The 15,950-nt window shown below is 36.1% G+C and overlaps 1 protein-coding gene and 1 non-coding gene across 2 annotated transcripts; both read left to right on the top strand.

The window, feature by feature from the left end:
• Positions 1-784: 784 nt before the first annotated feature.
• LOC145576824 (mRNA cap guanine-N(7) methyltransferase 1-like) lies at positions 785-7,227 on the top strand. The gene is made up of 13 exons (XM_081634530.1): positions 785-1,021; positions 1,704-1,843; positions 1,925-1,993; positions 2,086-2,157; positions 2,266-2,367; positions 2,543-2,599; positions 2,884-3,022; positions 4,721-4,785; positions 4,919-4,969; positions 5,408-5,470; positions 6,069-6,189; positions 6,408-6,469; positions 6,807-7,227. Exons 1-13 carry the CDS (start codon positions 955-957, stop codon positions 6,900-6,902), a joined length of 1,104 nt encoding a protein of 367 aa, XP_081490656.1. The 5' UTR covers positions 785-954; the 3' UTR covers positions 6,903-7,227.
• Positions 7,228-15,095: 7,868 nt separating this feature from the next.
• Positions 15,096-15,202, top strand: LOC145577203 (small nucleolar RNA R71). Its single transcript, XR_014098674.1, has one exon. It is a non-coding gene; the product is annotated as a small nucleolar RNA R71 (small nucleolar RNA).
• Positions 15,203-15,950: the final 748 nt, after the last annotated feature.

The raw sequence follows: 15,950 nt of genomic DNA, 5'->3' as shown, positions 1-15,950 counted from the left end.
ATGGACAAGAAAATATGTGTCGTGGGCTAGCCCGTCCGGCCCGTTTATAATAATAATAATAATATTTTAATAATTTAATTTAGTTAGTGTTATATTTAATAATAAAAATAATACTTTGTGTATTTAAGAAAATAAAATAATAAATACAAAGAGACTATAATGAACTATAAGCTTTCATTTGTTACAATTATTTATTTTAATTTTATATTATGACATACTTTGTGTGTTTTTAATTTATATTATCATTATTTGTGGATAAAATAATTTAAGACAACGAACTCTACCAAAATTATTTTAACACATTTAAATAATAAATAGATTAATTAGTGTTATAAAATAAATAAAAAAATTTAAGGCCCGTTAGCCCGCGGGCAAGCCCGACCCGTTTAGTAAGCGGGCATGGACAAAGTATCAAGCCCGCATAAAAGGGCTCGGGCTTGATACATGAAGCCCGTTAGACAAAAAAATAAGCATAAGTCCGGCCCGCTACCCGCCCAAGCCCGCAAATGATCACCTCTAAAACTAAAACACATCATTTTTAATTCGATTTTCAAAAATTAAAAAATAAAAATTAGAATTTGATTTGTAATTAAAGTTTATAACATAAGACTAAATCAAAAGAGATTTCCGTAAATAGCTAGTTATTACGCTCTGGTTCTACGAGTAATAAAATTGTTAAGTGGAAAAATCAAGTTTCTTTGAATTTCTAATTCGTAACCGTAGATTGCTCCACAAAAACACATAGTACGAGTACTCCATAAAAATCAGTTTTTTTCTCTCTCTATATTGTTTGTTGTTTCCCTCCAAGGCTCCAACTAAACACCCTTTCTCTTTCTCTCTCTGTCACACACACCTGAGCTTAATTATTCCAGGGTTTATATTATTCTCAATTTCCCACATTCAATTTAAATTGAATTAAATTAAATTAAATACCCTTTCTTTATTCTTGTCATCATGAAACGTGGGTACGAAGGTTCATCTTCTGGCCCTTCTCAATCGCGATTTAAACACAACCCACAAGGTAATTCTTGCATTTTCTGTAACAAAGTTTTGATTTTTGGTTATTTGATTGTTTTTTTAATTTTAATTTTAGGGTTATTTATCTTATGATTAAATTCTTTTGATTAATTTTGTTGTTCTTGTTGTCATGCTTTACAATTGGTTGAATGTTATCTCTGCTACACTTGGTTAGCAAAGTGTTGAGTATAATCGTACTAGAATATTCCAGAAGTTGGAAATTACAACTGCGTCTTTTAATTTTTATTTTTTAACAGAAAGGTTTTGCTTTTGTACGCAATTTCGATTATACACCCGGGTATAATGTTAGAACTATAAGGTGTATTAGAATTTCTGGAAATTAGAATTATTGTGGTTTTTTGTTTTGAGGGAACAATTCGTTTTGTGTGGCCAATTTCATCCTACACTGGGTATGATTTTACTTCCTCTAGATGAGAAGGCTATGTATGTTTTACCTAAAGTACCTGCGTCGGACCCTCTTAAGACCTGGGTAAGACACTTGGTCACTTTATTTTTAGTTCAAAATGATGGAAAATTTTCACAAAATAGCCGAGTTGGACATTTAGACACGTACTTAGGTACCCAAGTGCGAGTAACATAGTGAGAAATAGTGTGATCTAATACTTGTACATGGAAAGGCTTTATATATTGGTCCATGGAATAATATCTTGTTAGTTGTATTCTAGGAGATGGGGAATTCCTTGAGGATGAGAGTACAAGAATTTCTGCTCGGAATGTAGCTGATCATTACAGTTCAAGGACTAACCAGACATTGGAGGAACGAGAAGCGAGCCCAATTATCCATTTGAAGAAACTTAACAACTGGGTACTCATTGTAAAGAATGTATAAATGAGTTTTTCTATAGTGTTTGTAATGAAAGTTTCTTACATTTGTTCTGATTGGCAGATAAAAAGTGTGTTAATTCAACTTTATGCTCGTCCTGGGAATGCTGTTCTTGATCTTGCATGTGGAAAGGTAACATTGGCTTTATCTGATTAGTGATTAAAATTTAATCGTGTGATCGTTCAGCAAAGTTCTAATTGTTTCTCTACCTCACCGTGTGTTAGGGTGGTGATCTTATAAAATGGGACAAGGCAAAGATTGGATATTACGTTGGAATTGATATTGCTGAAGGCTCAGTATGTCATAAACTCTTACTTCTTCTGTGATCACTAACTAGTCTGACAACTATGCTCAAGCACTTTTTCAATGAATTGCAATGTAGCTTACATTTAGAGACTGTGCAGATTGAAGATTGCCGTACAAGGTATAATGGTGATGCAGATAAGAATTCACGTCGTAAAAAGTTTAAGTTCCCTGCTCGCCTCTTATGTGGTGATTGCTTTGAGGTAGTTTTGACTGGCAATTTTTAATTGTGAAGTTCTGTTTGATTGCAAGTTATATTTAAGTTATACTCCGTATTTATCTAACTTTAATGTGTCTGTTAGCTCATGATATCATCAACTACTGAATCTTTAATGAACATAGCTAATTATGCTTCTTTTTATATGCTGATAATTTCAGGTTCGGCTGGACAGAGTATTGGCAGAGGATGGCCCTTTTGACCTTTGCAGTTGTCAGGTGGGTTATATTACACAGCTGACTCACAGTTTATTTTATCTTGTCAAATTTAGACTTCATCAGTCCAAGGGTTTTCTTTGTTAGTCTGTCACCGATTATCGCTATTGATTGGACCTGCTGGCAGATTGGTTCCTGAACTTTTTGACAGTAAATTGCATATACCTTAGATTTAGAGTCTGTTCCTTTTTGCTCTTTGATCATGAGTACTTATGTTCAAATTTATTGAAGATGCTTTTGTATTGGTAAACTGAACTCCTTGTATTGCAACTCTTTGGTATCTGCAGTTTGCCTTGCATTATTCATGGTCCACTGAGGCACGTGCACGGCGAGCTTTGGCTAATATTTCAGCATTGCTTCGACCAGGTGGCATCTTAATTGGAACAATGCCTGATGCCAATGTTATTGTCAAGAAGTTCAGAGAAGGTTTCTTCTTTCTATTAATTTTTTCTTCTGTTTGTGACTTTGTGTTCGTGGGAAGTAGTGAAATTTCAAGCAAATGTCTTGTTTTACAAAACTTTAGCATTTCTCAGACTAAACATCACACGCAAAGGTGATCTTATATTCCAAGATAAGATAATACTGTGCAGTGCTTTTTAGCATTTCTGAAGCTGAAATCATACGTAAAAGTGATCCTTGTACCCTTCTATTACTGTCTGTAACTCACAAAACTTCCATAATTCTTGCTTTGCCTGAACAATTGTTTGCTTACATGAACCGACAAATAGACTGACTGTGATACTATTTTTTGATGGAAGTTGGTGTAATGAATATATTTGCTGATGGGTGAGGCTATCAATTTTCTGTACTACTGCCACTACTCTATTAACTTTTTGCTTGATTGATACTAAAGTGCATGGGAAGTTGAAGTTCATGGAAATTGAAAAATTGCGGAGTTGTTTGGTTGAGTAAAATATAGGAAGTTCTAGTTCCCACTAAATGAAGGATATTTCTCACTTGGTCCTCCCTAAGTAAGTTGAACTTTATCTGGGAAGTTAAACTTTATATGTGAAGTTTACTTCCCATGATCAACTAAACAACTTTTTTCACCTCCTAGGAATTGGAACATTGGAAAAACAAGTTCCTATGTTAAACCAAACAACCACTTAGGATCATATAAAGGCAACCAAATTTCACCGAGAGCTCAAAGATTGAGCATGGACTCTTTCTTGTGTAGACTAGCAAACATCTTCGCTTCCTACAAACTTTTGTATGTGGCATTATCATTATCCACCTTTTCCTGGCTCTCAGGAGTATATTTTCTTTACTGCCTTAGATCTTAACTGAATACCAATGACAGTGTTTTAAGTTTACACTGTTTGAGTTTTGGTATGCATAATCTAATTACTGTTATCAAATTTCTTAACTATTTTGTTTAAGGTTTTTAAGTTTATAATTTACATAAATGTATTTGAATAGGCTGGTAGTAGCTCCTTTCTTGAAGTTTTATGTTTTAAAATTGAGATTAATGTTTTTGCATTTCTCAAAATCAGTGGTTTTAAAAGGTCTGATGAACAATTTTGCTTACCGTATTGTGACAAGCTTGACCTGGATGCTTTTATGTTTTGATGTCCTAATTTATCCGATATATTGTCAGATGTATTTATGATGATATATCATAGCAAAAGATGTCCAAAATTGTCTACTCCGTGACATTTTTCTAGTACTTGGGCAAAGTTATGAGTAGTATGACATGGAGTTTATATTATAGTTAAAAGACGAAATCATCTCCATGGTCTCTGCTAATTTAATATTTGCATTTCTTGATTATTAATAATCGATCATATAATGGTTTTCATGTGGTCATGATACAATTCCTAGGCTTTTGGGGATCTACTATATCTGCATACGTGTGTGATCATATGCTGATTTGGTCTCTATTCTTTGACTTATAGCTTTCAGCCGTCCTTCATGCTGTTGTGGTGGATAATTTTGCACTGAATTGAAGTATAACAATCCAACTTGTAATGGATAATTTAGAATAGTTGTACACAGCTGAAAGACGAAGTTATTGTTGGCAGTGTTGTAGTATTTTAGGACGAGGTGTCTTTGTTTAAAGAGTGCGTCCCAAATTATTACTCTAGCTTCAGGAGATCCTAATTTTTCTTGAATAACAACATGCAGCGGAAGGTTTACAATTTGGAAATAGTGTCTACTGGATACGTTTTGATGAGGATTATGCTGATAAGGTGCTTCTCTCTCTCTCTCTCTCTTTTTTGCTTTCCTATTGCCAATGCTCTATTTTCATGATTCTTCTATAATGAATTAATGATTCCTTGAAATTGTCTCTTTATATGACTAATAACATTTTTTTGGCTTCAGAAATTCAAAGCAACCAGTCCTTTTGGTATCCGATACAAGTTTCACTTAGAGGTATTGCTTTGTCAGTTTTTTTATTTTGACATTGCTATCTGAGAACTCTATTTGCATGATTATGTACTCTGTTCAGGCAACGATCCATATGTATTCCGATTCATCAGTTCACAATTAATACTATTTCAGAGATAGGTGGCCTCTATCTGACCAAGGTTTGAGCATTCTAAATGACTGGTCTGCTGCAAAATTTGTTGGGGTTCTTGGGAAACCTATCTTTGACCTCATGAAATAATTTTAGATCTTAATCTATCCAAAATTTGCCCAAATAAGAACAGTGTAATTATCTAGGCTTTGTAAGTTAAGAAAAAGAAGTGCTTTTCTCTGGGTTTGGGTTTTGTAGAAACCTACAGGTTTCAAGGTTTTGTCACAACCATTATCTATTTTCTTGCCTTTCTTAGAAGTGTGTCTTATGGAATTCCTAATATCCCTTTGCAGGATGCTGTTGATTGTCCTGAATGGGTTGTCCCTTTCCCCGTCTTCAAGTCACTGGCAGAAGAGGTATGGATTACATTATGTCTCCTTCTAGCCATTGGTTCAGAATTAGAAATGTGCTGGGTTGTTAGACCAATAGCAAGCTTGCCTGTTTGAACAGTTTATTTTTGATAATCATCTATGGTCTACCCAGTAGCTTTGTTTGCCGACCTCTCAGAATTGAATAAACAAAGGTGTAAAAGATATGATGTAAATTGTAGGGGAAAAAAATAAAAAATAAAAAAAACAAAATAAAATTCTTAGCATGTAGGATAAGCTCCAAATAAACATTGAATGGAATGATATTCACTTGCTCTCATGTCATTTTTTTCATTCAAGGTTTTAAAACTTTTTCCATTGTCAAACTTTCTGAACAATTGAGCATGGAACTCTTTCTAAAACCGTCACTAAAAGTGGAGAAGAACCCAATCTCACCCCTTTAATGCATTAGAATATATCCTCCATGGATGCTATCTTATTATCTTATTGACACTACCTTATTTTTCTTCAATTTTTATCCCCATTTTGAAGATTTTGATACTGTTAGAATGCTTGATCTTGAAATATACATCTTGCTTTTTGGTGGAGGAACAAGTTTCATTGATGCTACTGGTTCTATTTGCAGTATGACTTTGAACTAGTGTTCGCAAAAAACAATCATCAATTTGTTGAAGAATATTTGAAGAAGCCTGAATTTGTTGAACTTATGAGGAGGCTGGGTGCTTTGGGTGATTCCCATGATAATAGTGAGTTCTGTACTTCGTGATCATCTTCCCTCCCGCCCACTCAGTAGTAGTAACTTGTAAGATTGCAACAAAGAAATTGAAACAAAATTCTTGTTGGACATCAAATGAATTCTTTTTGGCATGCGTCTCCTATGATGAACAAATTTGGTAACTAAATGTCTTCTTTTACGTTTGTCACTTTCCATAGTATTGATTTCTCTAGCTGTCTTAAATTTCAGGCACATTGTCACCAGACGAGTGGGAAGTAGCTTACTTATATTTGGCTTTTGTGCTAAAAAAGGTAAACCATGTTGTGTTGATTCAGCATTACTATCATACTATGAAATATCTATCAGATAAATTGCTATTAGACTCTCTACTCTAGCGTAAAGTACATGTTTCTTAACTTTCTATCCACTTTAAGGAAACTGGGGAGTGGTACTACTAATTTTACTTCATACTCCAAATACTTCATAATTGGCCAGGCAGCCATACTCCAATTGTCGATTTATCTTTGTTTGGTCTAATCTATGCATCTGCTTTAATCTTGTACTATGAAATGCTACTACTACTACTCTGTGATTAATCAAGTGACGTATTTAGTAATATTCTGAGATTCTTTTTCTGTTTCATCTCAGCGAGGCCAACCAGACCAAAAGCAAAAGCGAATTGTGAGAAAGGGCGACAACGATAAGCCCATTCAAAAGGAGGACATCATGTACATTACTAGTTGATTATAACAGGATACCATTTCGGCTTAAATTCAACTGCGACAGCAATTGGGCCAGGTCCTAGTCAAGATGCCAAATTACTCGCAGTAGTTCAGACCTGAAACTTGGGGTGTGCTTCAGTTGCACGCCTTGCTAATCAGAGATTACTTATAAGCTCTGTCCAGTTTAGTATCATGAGCATCTTGCGGAGGCAGCAGAGCAGGACTTGACAAAATGCAGTTCTCCCTGAGGCAAAACTAGTCAGGTTTATATGTCTGTAAATTACGAATTACAAGAAGACAATAAACTATAATCCACAACATTGATCTCATGGCTCTTTTATTCGAAAGCTGGAATATTGGTGATAATGTAGCTCTGATAATCTGATTAATTTTTAGGTAATAAAACATAATCATAAGAGTGTTTTGGGTTGGAGCTTAAAAAACATAGAGTAATCCTTTAGAATAGCTGATTTGCTAACAGTCAGGTACTCAGGTAGCTTGGTTGCCATACCCCCCTTTAGTATCTTTCCTTACTTCCGAGTTGGTGAGTCACTTGCTAGTGCCAACATAAGCACTTTCTCGGTTATAACAGTTAGTCCTTATTGCGTAACCAGGCCATTAGATAGAAATAGCATAGCCAAGCCTTCTTTAAAAGAAGCAAGTGCAAGTCCCTGGAAAGCAGCTACTCGTACAGTCGTATGGGTACTAGCTAATGTTAGAGGATCTTCTTTTCATGACAAAGGATTAAAACACAATTATGAGGATGTTTTCTTGTTTTGCTTAAGCTCATGCCAGTTGCCCATAATTCTTGTCTACTACGGAATACACAACAGGTTGTTTACACAACGTAAACGTGCTATGTTACTTATATTATTTCCATTTTAAGAAGTTCTTCTTACCAGTTCCCACTTTATGATAGGGCATATATAAAGGATGAATTTTCAATTATATAACCCACCACATAAAGTTATCATATCACAATTTGAATTTAATATTACTTTTGATATATAAAAAAAATAATAATAAATAAATAAAAATAATAATAAATAAATAAAAATAATAATTAAAAATTTAAAAAAAAATTCTTATGATAAAAGTAATAAATAAATAAATAAAGTTTAGTAGGCAATAAATTTATGATTATTAATAAAAAATAAAAAATAAAAAAAAAAAAAAATGAAAAGCTGAATCATGTTGTAATCAAACTGCTCAAAATTCAAATTATTAATGTGAATTGATTTATTTGTACCTTTAAAGTAAAAATCAATCAATTATCTTTAAATTCCAAAACACTTTTACAGAAGTTGAATGAATCCAAATAGCATCATATGAAGTTCAGTTCAAGTACGTGGAAAGAGAAAGCTGAAGGGGTTATCTCAATTAATCTACCAAAGTACAACTTACACTAATACACTATCTAATCACTTCCTTTTTTCAGTTTAAAGTGTGACTTGATCACCAACTCATCCTATCATCTCCCCATCAAAAGCGTCATACACAGAGAAAAAAAATACTTGTAAATATACATTAGCAAATGCTTCATATTTTTTTAAAAAATACTATGTTAATATACATTAGCATATACTCCCTCCGTTTTTAAATATTAGCTCTACTTTTCATTTTCAACCATTTGTAAATACTTACTCCATTTCTTTATTTGAAAAGCTTTTACAATATTCAATTCATTTTTCTTAACTAGTAGACCCAACATAAATCATACTCCCTCCATTTTTAAATACTTGCTCCACTTTTCTTTTGCGGCCGTTTTTAAATACTTGCTCCATTTCCTTATTTGGAAAACTTTTATAATATTTAATTCATTTCTCTCAATTTGTGGGACCCAATTTTATTACTTTTAGATTATCTCTCCTCCAATTTACCTTCTACTAACCCCACTAGCCCTTAGGGCTACATATAAGCATTAAAAACTCTCTTGAAAGCTGTTTAAATTTAGAAAATCATGGCAAAAACACACTAATCACACTGTTCTACGCGTGTTTTTGTCACGAATTCCTAATTTTATACAATTTTCAAAAGTGTTTTTAATGCTTATACATAGCCCTAACTTTATGTTCTATCTCCTCTAATTCTCTCAAGTAATTTTGCTTTTTACAACTTTTTCCAATTTCTCCATGCGCGGAGTTTTAAGATTGGCAAACGTATTTAAAAATCTGCGCATGGAGAAATGGAGCAAGTATTTGAAAACGGAGAGAGTACTTTGACAGGCTAAAGTCGTATCGCCTAATCAAAAGTAATTACCTAAGTCCTCTAACTAAAGTAGATAGGGAAGTAGGGTCGAATCCACAGGGAAACTAGTCTTTCTATTCCTAATTAATTAATAGCAATCTAAATTATTAGTAACAATTTGTTGTGATTTAAAGATTATACTACGAAGAATATAAGTAGGGAGAATAAAATAAGAGGAATCAATGAATTAAAGACCTAGGGCATAGGTTCACCAATAAATAATATTCCAGGGTAAAACATAATAACCAATCATCAATGCATCAATTAACCAGATAATAAAGGGCTTTCGCTACGTATTACAATCACAGAATTAATCTACCGGTATTAAATCTCATCTCTCGAATCTCGACTTAACCATTTATAGATCAACCTGCCTATTGAAACTAGACCTAAACATCAATTCTCATCTCTCAAATCTCGAATCAATATTGTCAAACTCATGCATAAAAGATCAGGCCTAATCTAGTCACAGAGCATTAAATCAATCAATAGGAAATTAATATAGCATTGATAATTAACAACAATAAATTACCCCTTCATATTATGTATGGATCCCCATAAACCCTAGAAAGAGAACTACTCACACATAATTAAATCTAAACTAATCAAAGCAATAAAATAAAACATGATAGAAGGAATAAAATGAATAACTGAGATTAAGAGAAAAGAAATCGTTACCAAAGTAATCAGAATAAAGAGTTGAGTAAACAACAAAGTATATAGTGTAGAGAGAGAAAATAAGCTTAAGTAGAGAGAGAAAATCTAAGAGAAAGAATTACAAAAGTAAAGAGAGAATAAGGAAGTGTCAAAAAGGAATCCTAAACTTGCTTAACGAAAACATATTTATAATAAGCAAGAATCCTAAACTAAAACAAACTAAACGATGCTTAAAAGATCTATCAGAGACACGCGCCCGACCGGGCGCGCCTTTTTGATCGGGCGAAGGGCTGCTGCGATATAAGTCTTCTTTGCCCGATCGGGCGCGCCATCGGGCAGACCATCGGGCGAACCATCGGGCGGACCACCGGGAGGACCATCGGGCGGACACCCTTGGGCCGCTTGGACTCCTCGTTTAGGCTCGTAACTTGGCCCAAACCAAATATCCTCTTTGGGGCTTTAATCATTCGGTCCAAATGCCTCGTCTTCACACAAGTCGAGCCCTTATTCACCGGTTTGATTACTCTAACCAATCTTGGGCTACGAAAGATGGCCGTGCTCCTCCAATGCTCGTAGTTGCTCCATAAAATCCCGGGAAAGTACTCCAAAGGTGCAATTCCCTACAAAACTCAACCAAAACTACGAAAACACTAGAAAACACATATTAGTAATAAAAGTGGCTCTAAAGAGCCAAAAACACTACTAATAATGACCAAGGGACGGGGGTAAAATACTACATAAACTAGACATATCAAACTCCCCCAAGCCAAATCTTTGCTTGTCCCTAAGCAAAGAGCTCATCAATGAACATATAAAACATGCCTCACCCCAGTAATCAAATCAAGCACAGACGATTCAAGGCAAATCTAATGAGCATGCTTCAATATCAATCAATCTCATTCATCCAATCACTCTTCCTCCCCAACAATTGTCAAATAGAGCAAACCACACGAGCATATAGAATTCAAGACTAGTGCTCACACACTCAACTCTCATTTATGTGGCGAGTAAAAGATGTACTCGATCGCTCTCCAACCACCCTTTTATGTGAACAATGCCCTTCCAAACTCACACACTCGTGTGTTTAAAAAGATAAGCACTCAACCTAATAGTCGACTCGGAATATGTCAATTCATAATTTGCATTGATAAACAACACTTTCACATCTACACAACTCTATGCACAAGGTCAGAAGGTCTTTAAAGCTTGTAATGTAAGGCTAGGGTAAAGGGTAGGAAATATTTGGGAATATGTGAGAGAAAAGCCATGCTTAAAGGGAGCCAAATCCTAATAAAACCAATGATCAAAATAAATAATGATCAACATCTCCAACATAACTAACTCCAACAAGAATCCACCAAATACTACTCCAAACAACATAAACAATCCCAACACTTACAATTTCACTCATAAAAATATGACAATGTAGAACTTGAGTGAATAAACAAACTTTGAACTCATTCTTTTTTTCAAACTTGATACTTTTTTTCTTTGAATTTTTCTTGGGCAACTTTCATATAGATAATTTGAACATATAACAATTTTTTTTCTTTTGCTTTTTTTTTTTCTTTTTATTCCACATTGGAAATTTCAACTTTGAAACACAAATTCTTATTTTTTTCCAATCTCAAAAATCAAAGAACAAATTACTCTTCTTATACCTCCACATTATGCAAATAATGTGCACACTACAACTCCCTCACCTCACTAACTATAGCTCCCCCAAGCCAAGCTTGGGACTAGTAACCAATGGGGCTAAAAAGGCTTGTAATGTGGCTAAATAAACAATAAAAGGGCACAAGCAACAACATGGGTAGCAAGAAGGGAACAAATGTATCTAATATCGTCTGAAGGCTACCTAAAAAAATGAACGCCTTCGTCCTCCTCATGTGCATAATAGGTGAGTCATGAAATACTACTCATAGTTGCAAACCAATACTCAAATTCATTGACATACCAGAAACTAAACACACATTCCTAACCAAATCAACTAGTCAAGCACTATATTCACAAGTAGTTGGACAAAATTGACGCATGTTAAGGAATCCAAACAATCAAACTTCAAATCATGACCAAAAAATCCACAATGCTCATCATCAATAACCAAGAATCAAAACAAATTTTCTCAAGTATGGGGCACAGGGAAGCATGATTTACAATTCATTGGAACGTATTTTTGGATTTTTTTATTTTTTCAATTTTTTTGTATTTTTCTTATAGGAAAGCAATAAAACTACACTAGGAAAGCAGTAAAACTATACTAAGCATACCAATAAAAAGAGAGAGAGTGAAAGATATACCATATGAACACGAGAACCTCCCCCCAAGCTAAATCAGACAATGTCCTCATTGTCTTAAGGGGAAGCAAGTATTCAAGGTGACTACTCTTCATCATCACCACATCAATGTCACCAAAGCCTCAGGATTGCAATGCATCTCTTTGGAACAAAATTGGGCAAGAAAGAAACAAAGTGTTAGTGGAAAAAAGATAAAAATTGAGTCAGGTGCACTAATCTGATCATAACTTTTGATATATAAATTATAATGCAGTGATTCCAATTGCATTGGAAAGTAGACTTAAAGATCTTTCCAACGATAGGTCACACGCCCAAATCCGATAAGAAACGCAAAAGTTATGGCCTGTCGAAGTTGAGCAGTTTTGCTGATCCGCTCTCGCGCCCGGTCGGGCGCCACACCGCCCGGTAGGGCGGTATAAACCCTTTAAATTCTCTTCGTTCTCGCGCCCGGTCGGGCGGTCCTTCGCCCGGTCGGGCGAAAATTGTCAATTTTTCACCCTTGCTCTCGCGCCCGGTCGAGCGGTCAAAAAGTCCGTACTCGTCAACTCTCGCGCCCGGTCGGGCGGTCCTTCACCCGGTCGGGCAAAAATTGTCAATTATTCACTCTTTCTCTCGCGCCCGGTCGGGCGGTCCTTCGTCCGGTAGGGCCCGAGGCAATGTTTGGTACGAGAGACTCCTTCTCTTTTTTCCAAATTTGACTAACTCTTTTCTTTCTAACCTGTACAACTCAATAAACTCATTAAACTCTCTCCTCTCTCCTCTCACAAGAAATAGAAAGAAGACTAAAAAAAACAAGAAAAATACGGGTTGCCTCCCGCAAAGCGCTGGCTTATTTAGGTCCCGCACGACCCTCTTACCACATGTCGGGAAGTTAAGCCCCTTGGCCTATCGCCTGGTCGGGTGGTTCTTCACCCGGTTGAGCGATTTTTAAACCACGACTCGACTTCCTAACACGCCCTGTAAGGCGCCAATTCACCCTATTGGGTGGATCCTCATTGGCTTGAACTGGTGGGTCTTTACTTTTGTTCGATTGAGAACCCTTTTTGACCGTTGGTTGCCTCGATTTATCACTTTGTTAAGCTATTACAACACGATCTGGTGGAACTCTCACTATAGGCTCAGTTTCCGCAACTTGTGTACTTATTTCCACCTTCTCATCTTCAAAACCAAGACCTTCACAGTATAAGGCTCTCTCTATTGCGTCCACTTCCTCTATCCATCGGTTAGTTGTACCTGTAGAAGATGCAACACACGATACCGCCTCCAAAGGATCTTTAACAAAAGCTTGGGGCTTATTAGAACAATTACCAACCACATCAATTTTATAACACTTCTCCTCTAGCATGGGGCTTTTAGGGGTATTATTCAAATTAAAAACAATTTTATCATCCCCTACTGATAGTGTCAATTTACCACATTTTACATCAATAATTGCTCCTGCAGTATTAAGGAAGGGTCTACCCAAAATGATTGGGGTTTGCAAATCCTCAGACATATCAAGAACAACAAAATCCACAGGTATATAAAATTTACCTACTCTAACAGGGACGTCTTCTAATACGCCTATGGGGTATTTAGAAGAACGATCGGCCATTTACAGAGTAATATTAGTAGACTTTAATTTACCCATTTTTAGCTTTAAACACACGGATAATGGCATGACACTAACACTAGCGCCCAAATCACACAATGCATTATCAATCATTAAATTGCCAATATGACAAGGGATAGAAAAACTACCGGGATCTTTTAGTTTGGGTGGAGATTTATTTTGTAGTACGGCACTGCATTCAGCAGTAAAAGCGACAGTCTCTACCTCACTAATAGACCTTTTCTTAGTCAATATTTCTTTCATGAATTTTGCATATGCAGGTATTTGCGTGATTAATTCTGTAAAGGGAACTGTTGCCTGCGAATCCTTCACCATGTCAAGGAACTTACCAAACTGCTTATCCACCTTGGTTTTCAAATGTCGATTTGGGAATGGTAGTTTGATAATTGGTTGTTGCACATCATTACTCCTGTCTTGAGTTACAACCTTCCCTGGAGTTTTACCCTGCAATGTAACATCAGAAATATTAGTACTACCCTTTAGCCCTACAGGGCTAGGATTAATATCCCTTAGTATAAAGGAATCAGGATTAGCAATTTCTGTTGAAACAGGTTCATCTTCTTTGGGCATAGGAGGCCCATCATAGTGTGAACCACTCCTGAGGGTAATTACAAACGCCTGATCTGTGGGTTGTACTGGTTGCGATGGTAGGGCTCCCTGCTGGCGAACCTGGAGGACAGCGGCTAACTGTGCAATTTGAGTATCTATGACTTTATTGTGGGCTACAATCGAGTCAATTTGTGAGTCTCTACTCTCCATATGCTTTTGCATACTAGTTAACATCGCTCTAATTTCTGATAAAGCTGGGTCAGAAGGTGGTGGAGGAGTTTGTGGTTGGTTTTTCTGGGCAACATTGGGATGGTAATATTTCTGCTGAGGTGGTGGTGCTGGTTGTTGTGGAGGTGGAGGTGTGGGATTTTGCACATTACTGCTCCTGTAGGAAAGATAAGGATGGTTCCGATACCCGGGATTATAGGTGTTGGAGTATGGGTTATTTTGCTTGATGGACTGAAAAGCGTTAACCTGCTCCATGGAACTCCTACACTCATGTTCCCAATGACCTACAATTCCACAATTTTCACAGAAAGCATCATTAGCATTATTATCAATTATAGAAACATTAGTTATTTTAGAATTAGCAGTAGTAAGGTTATCCAATTTCTGACAAATTGAGGTTAATTGAGATTGCAAAAAGGATACAGAATCGACGTGGTGTTTTCCCTTGTTTGCAAAACCTCTAGGATTCCCATATTGGGAATTATGGATCGCCATATCTTCAATAACCTGACCTGCATCATCAACATTGAGGTTCATAAACCTCCCATTAGCTGCAGAATCCAAAATTGCTCTAGAAGAATTTCCGATCCCATTGTAGAAAGCTTGTATCAACTGCCACTGTGCTAAGTTATGATGAGGGCACTCTCTCTGCAGGTCTTTGAATCTCTCCCAAGCTTCATATAGTGACTCATCTGGCTCTTGGGCGAAATTTTGAATTGCGCTTCTCAATAGAGCTGTTTTCTCTGCAGGGTAATACTTGTTATAAAAATTCAAAACAAGAGTCTCCCAATTAGTAATGCCAAGTGCAGTTCTATTTAAACCATTAAACCACAGTTTAGCTTTTCCACATAAAGAGAAAGGGAAGAGAATCTCCCTTATTTGGTCTTGCGTGACCCCAACTTGCCTTATAGTGTTACAATATTGACAGTAGTCGGCAATGTGTAGATTAGGGTCTTCACCCTTAGCTCCACTAAATTGCTTCCTTTCTATCATCGTGATGAACTGGGGCTTGATCTCGAATTGAACTCCCTCGAGATCTGGCGTAGGAGAAAGGTGGGGAAAATGCGCCAAAGATGGCTGAGAATAGTCGCTGAGCTTTTTAGGTGGATTTTCTCCCATCTCTAATTCTGATTCTGAAGAAGTGTCTGGATCACTAGAATCAGATGAAGGGTCTCTAGGAATTTCACCACCAGAACTCGCCAGTATTTGCTTGTATAAATTCTTTTGCCTATGGAAAGAGCGCTCGATCTCAGGATCGAAAGGAATGTAGCCTGATCTGGAACACCTGGGCATAAACAAAGAACTAGACAACAGATATGAGAACTGTCCCAAAAAACTTATGTTCTCCGGGACGAAGGAAAATAATCTAGACTACAAAAACAATTAGAAATAAAAAATATAACCGTTTCCCCGGCAACGGCGCCAAATTTTGACAGGCTAAAGTCGTATCGCCTAATCAAAAGTAATTACCTAAGTCCTC

Source organism: Chenopodium album, chromosome 13 (assembly GCF_948465745.1).
Source record: "Chenopodium album chromosome 13, dcCheAlbu1.1, whole genome shotgun sequence".
Classification (NCBI taxonomy): Eukaryota; Viridiplantae; Streptophyta; class Magnoliopsida; order Caryophyllales; family Amaranthaceae; genus Chenopodium; species Chenopodium album.
Note: the sequence above shows the minus strand (reverse complement) of the source record. Positions and strands in the feature narration are given on the sequence as shown.

Coding starts and splice junctions, on each gene's coding strand:
- LOC145576824 (XM_081634530.1), top strand. CDS start 955: ATGAAACGTGGGTACGAAGGTTCATCTTCTGGCCCTTCTCAATCGCGA. Junction 2,600..2,883: donor TTGACCTTTGCAGTTGTCAG/GTGGGTTATATT, acceptor TGGTATCTGCAG/TTTGCCTTGCATTATTCATG. Junction 4,786..4,918: donor ATGAGGATTATGCTGATAAG/GTGCTTCTCTCT, acceptor TTTTGGCTTCAG/AAATTCAAAGCAACCAGTCC.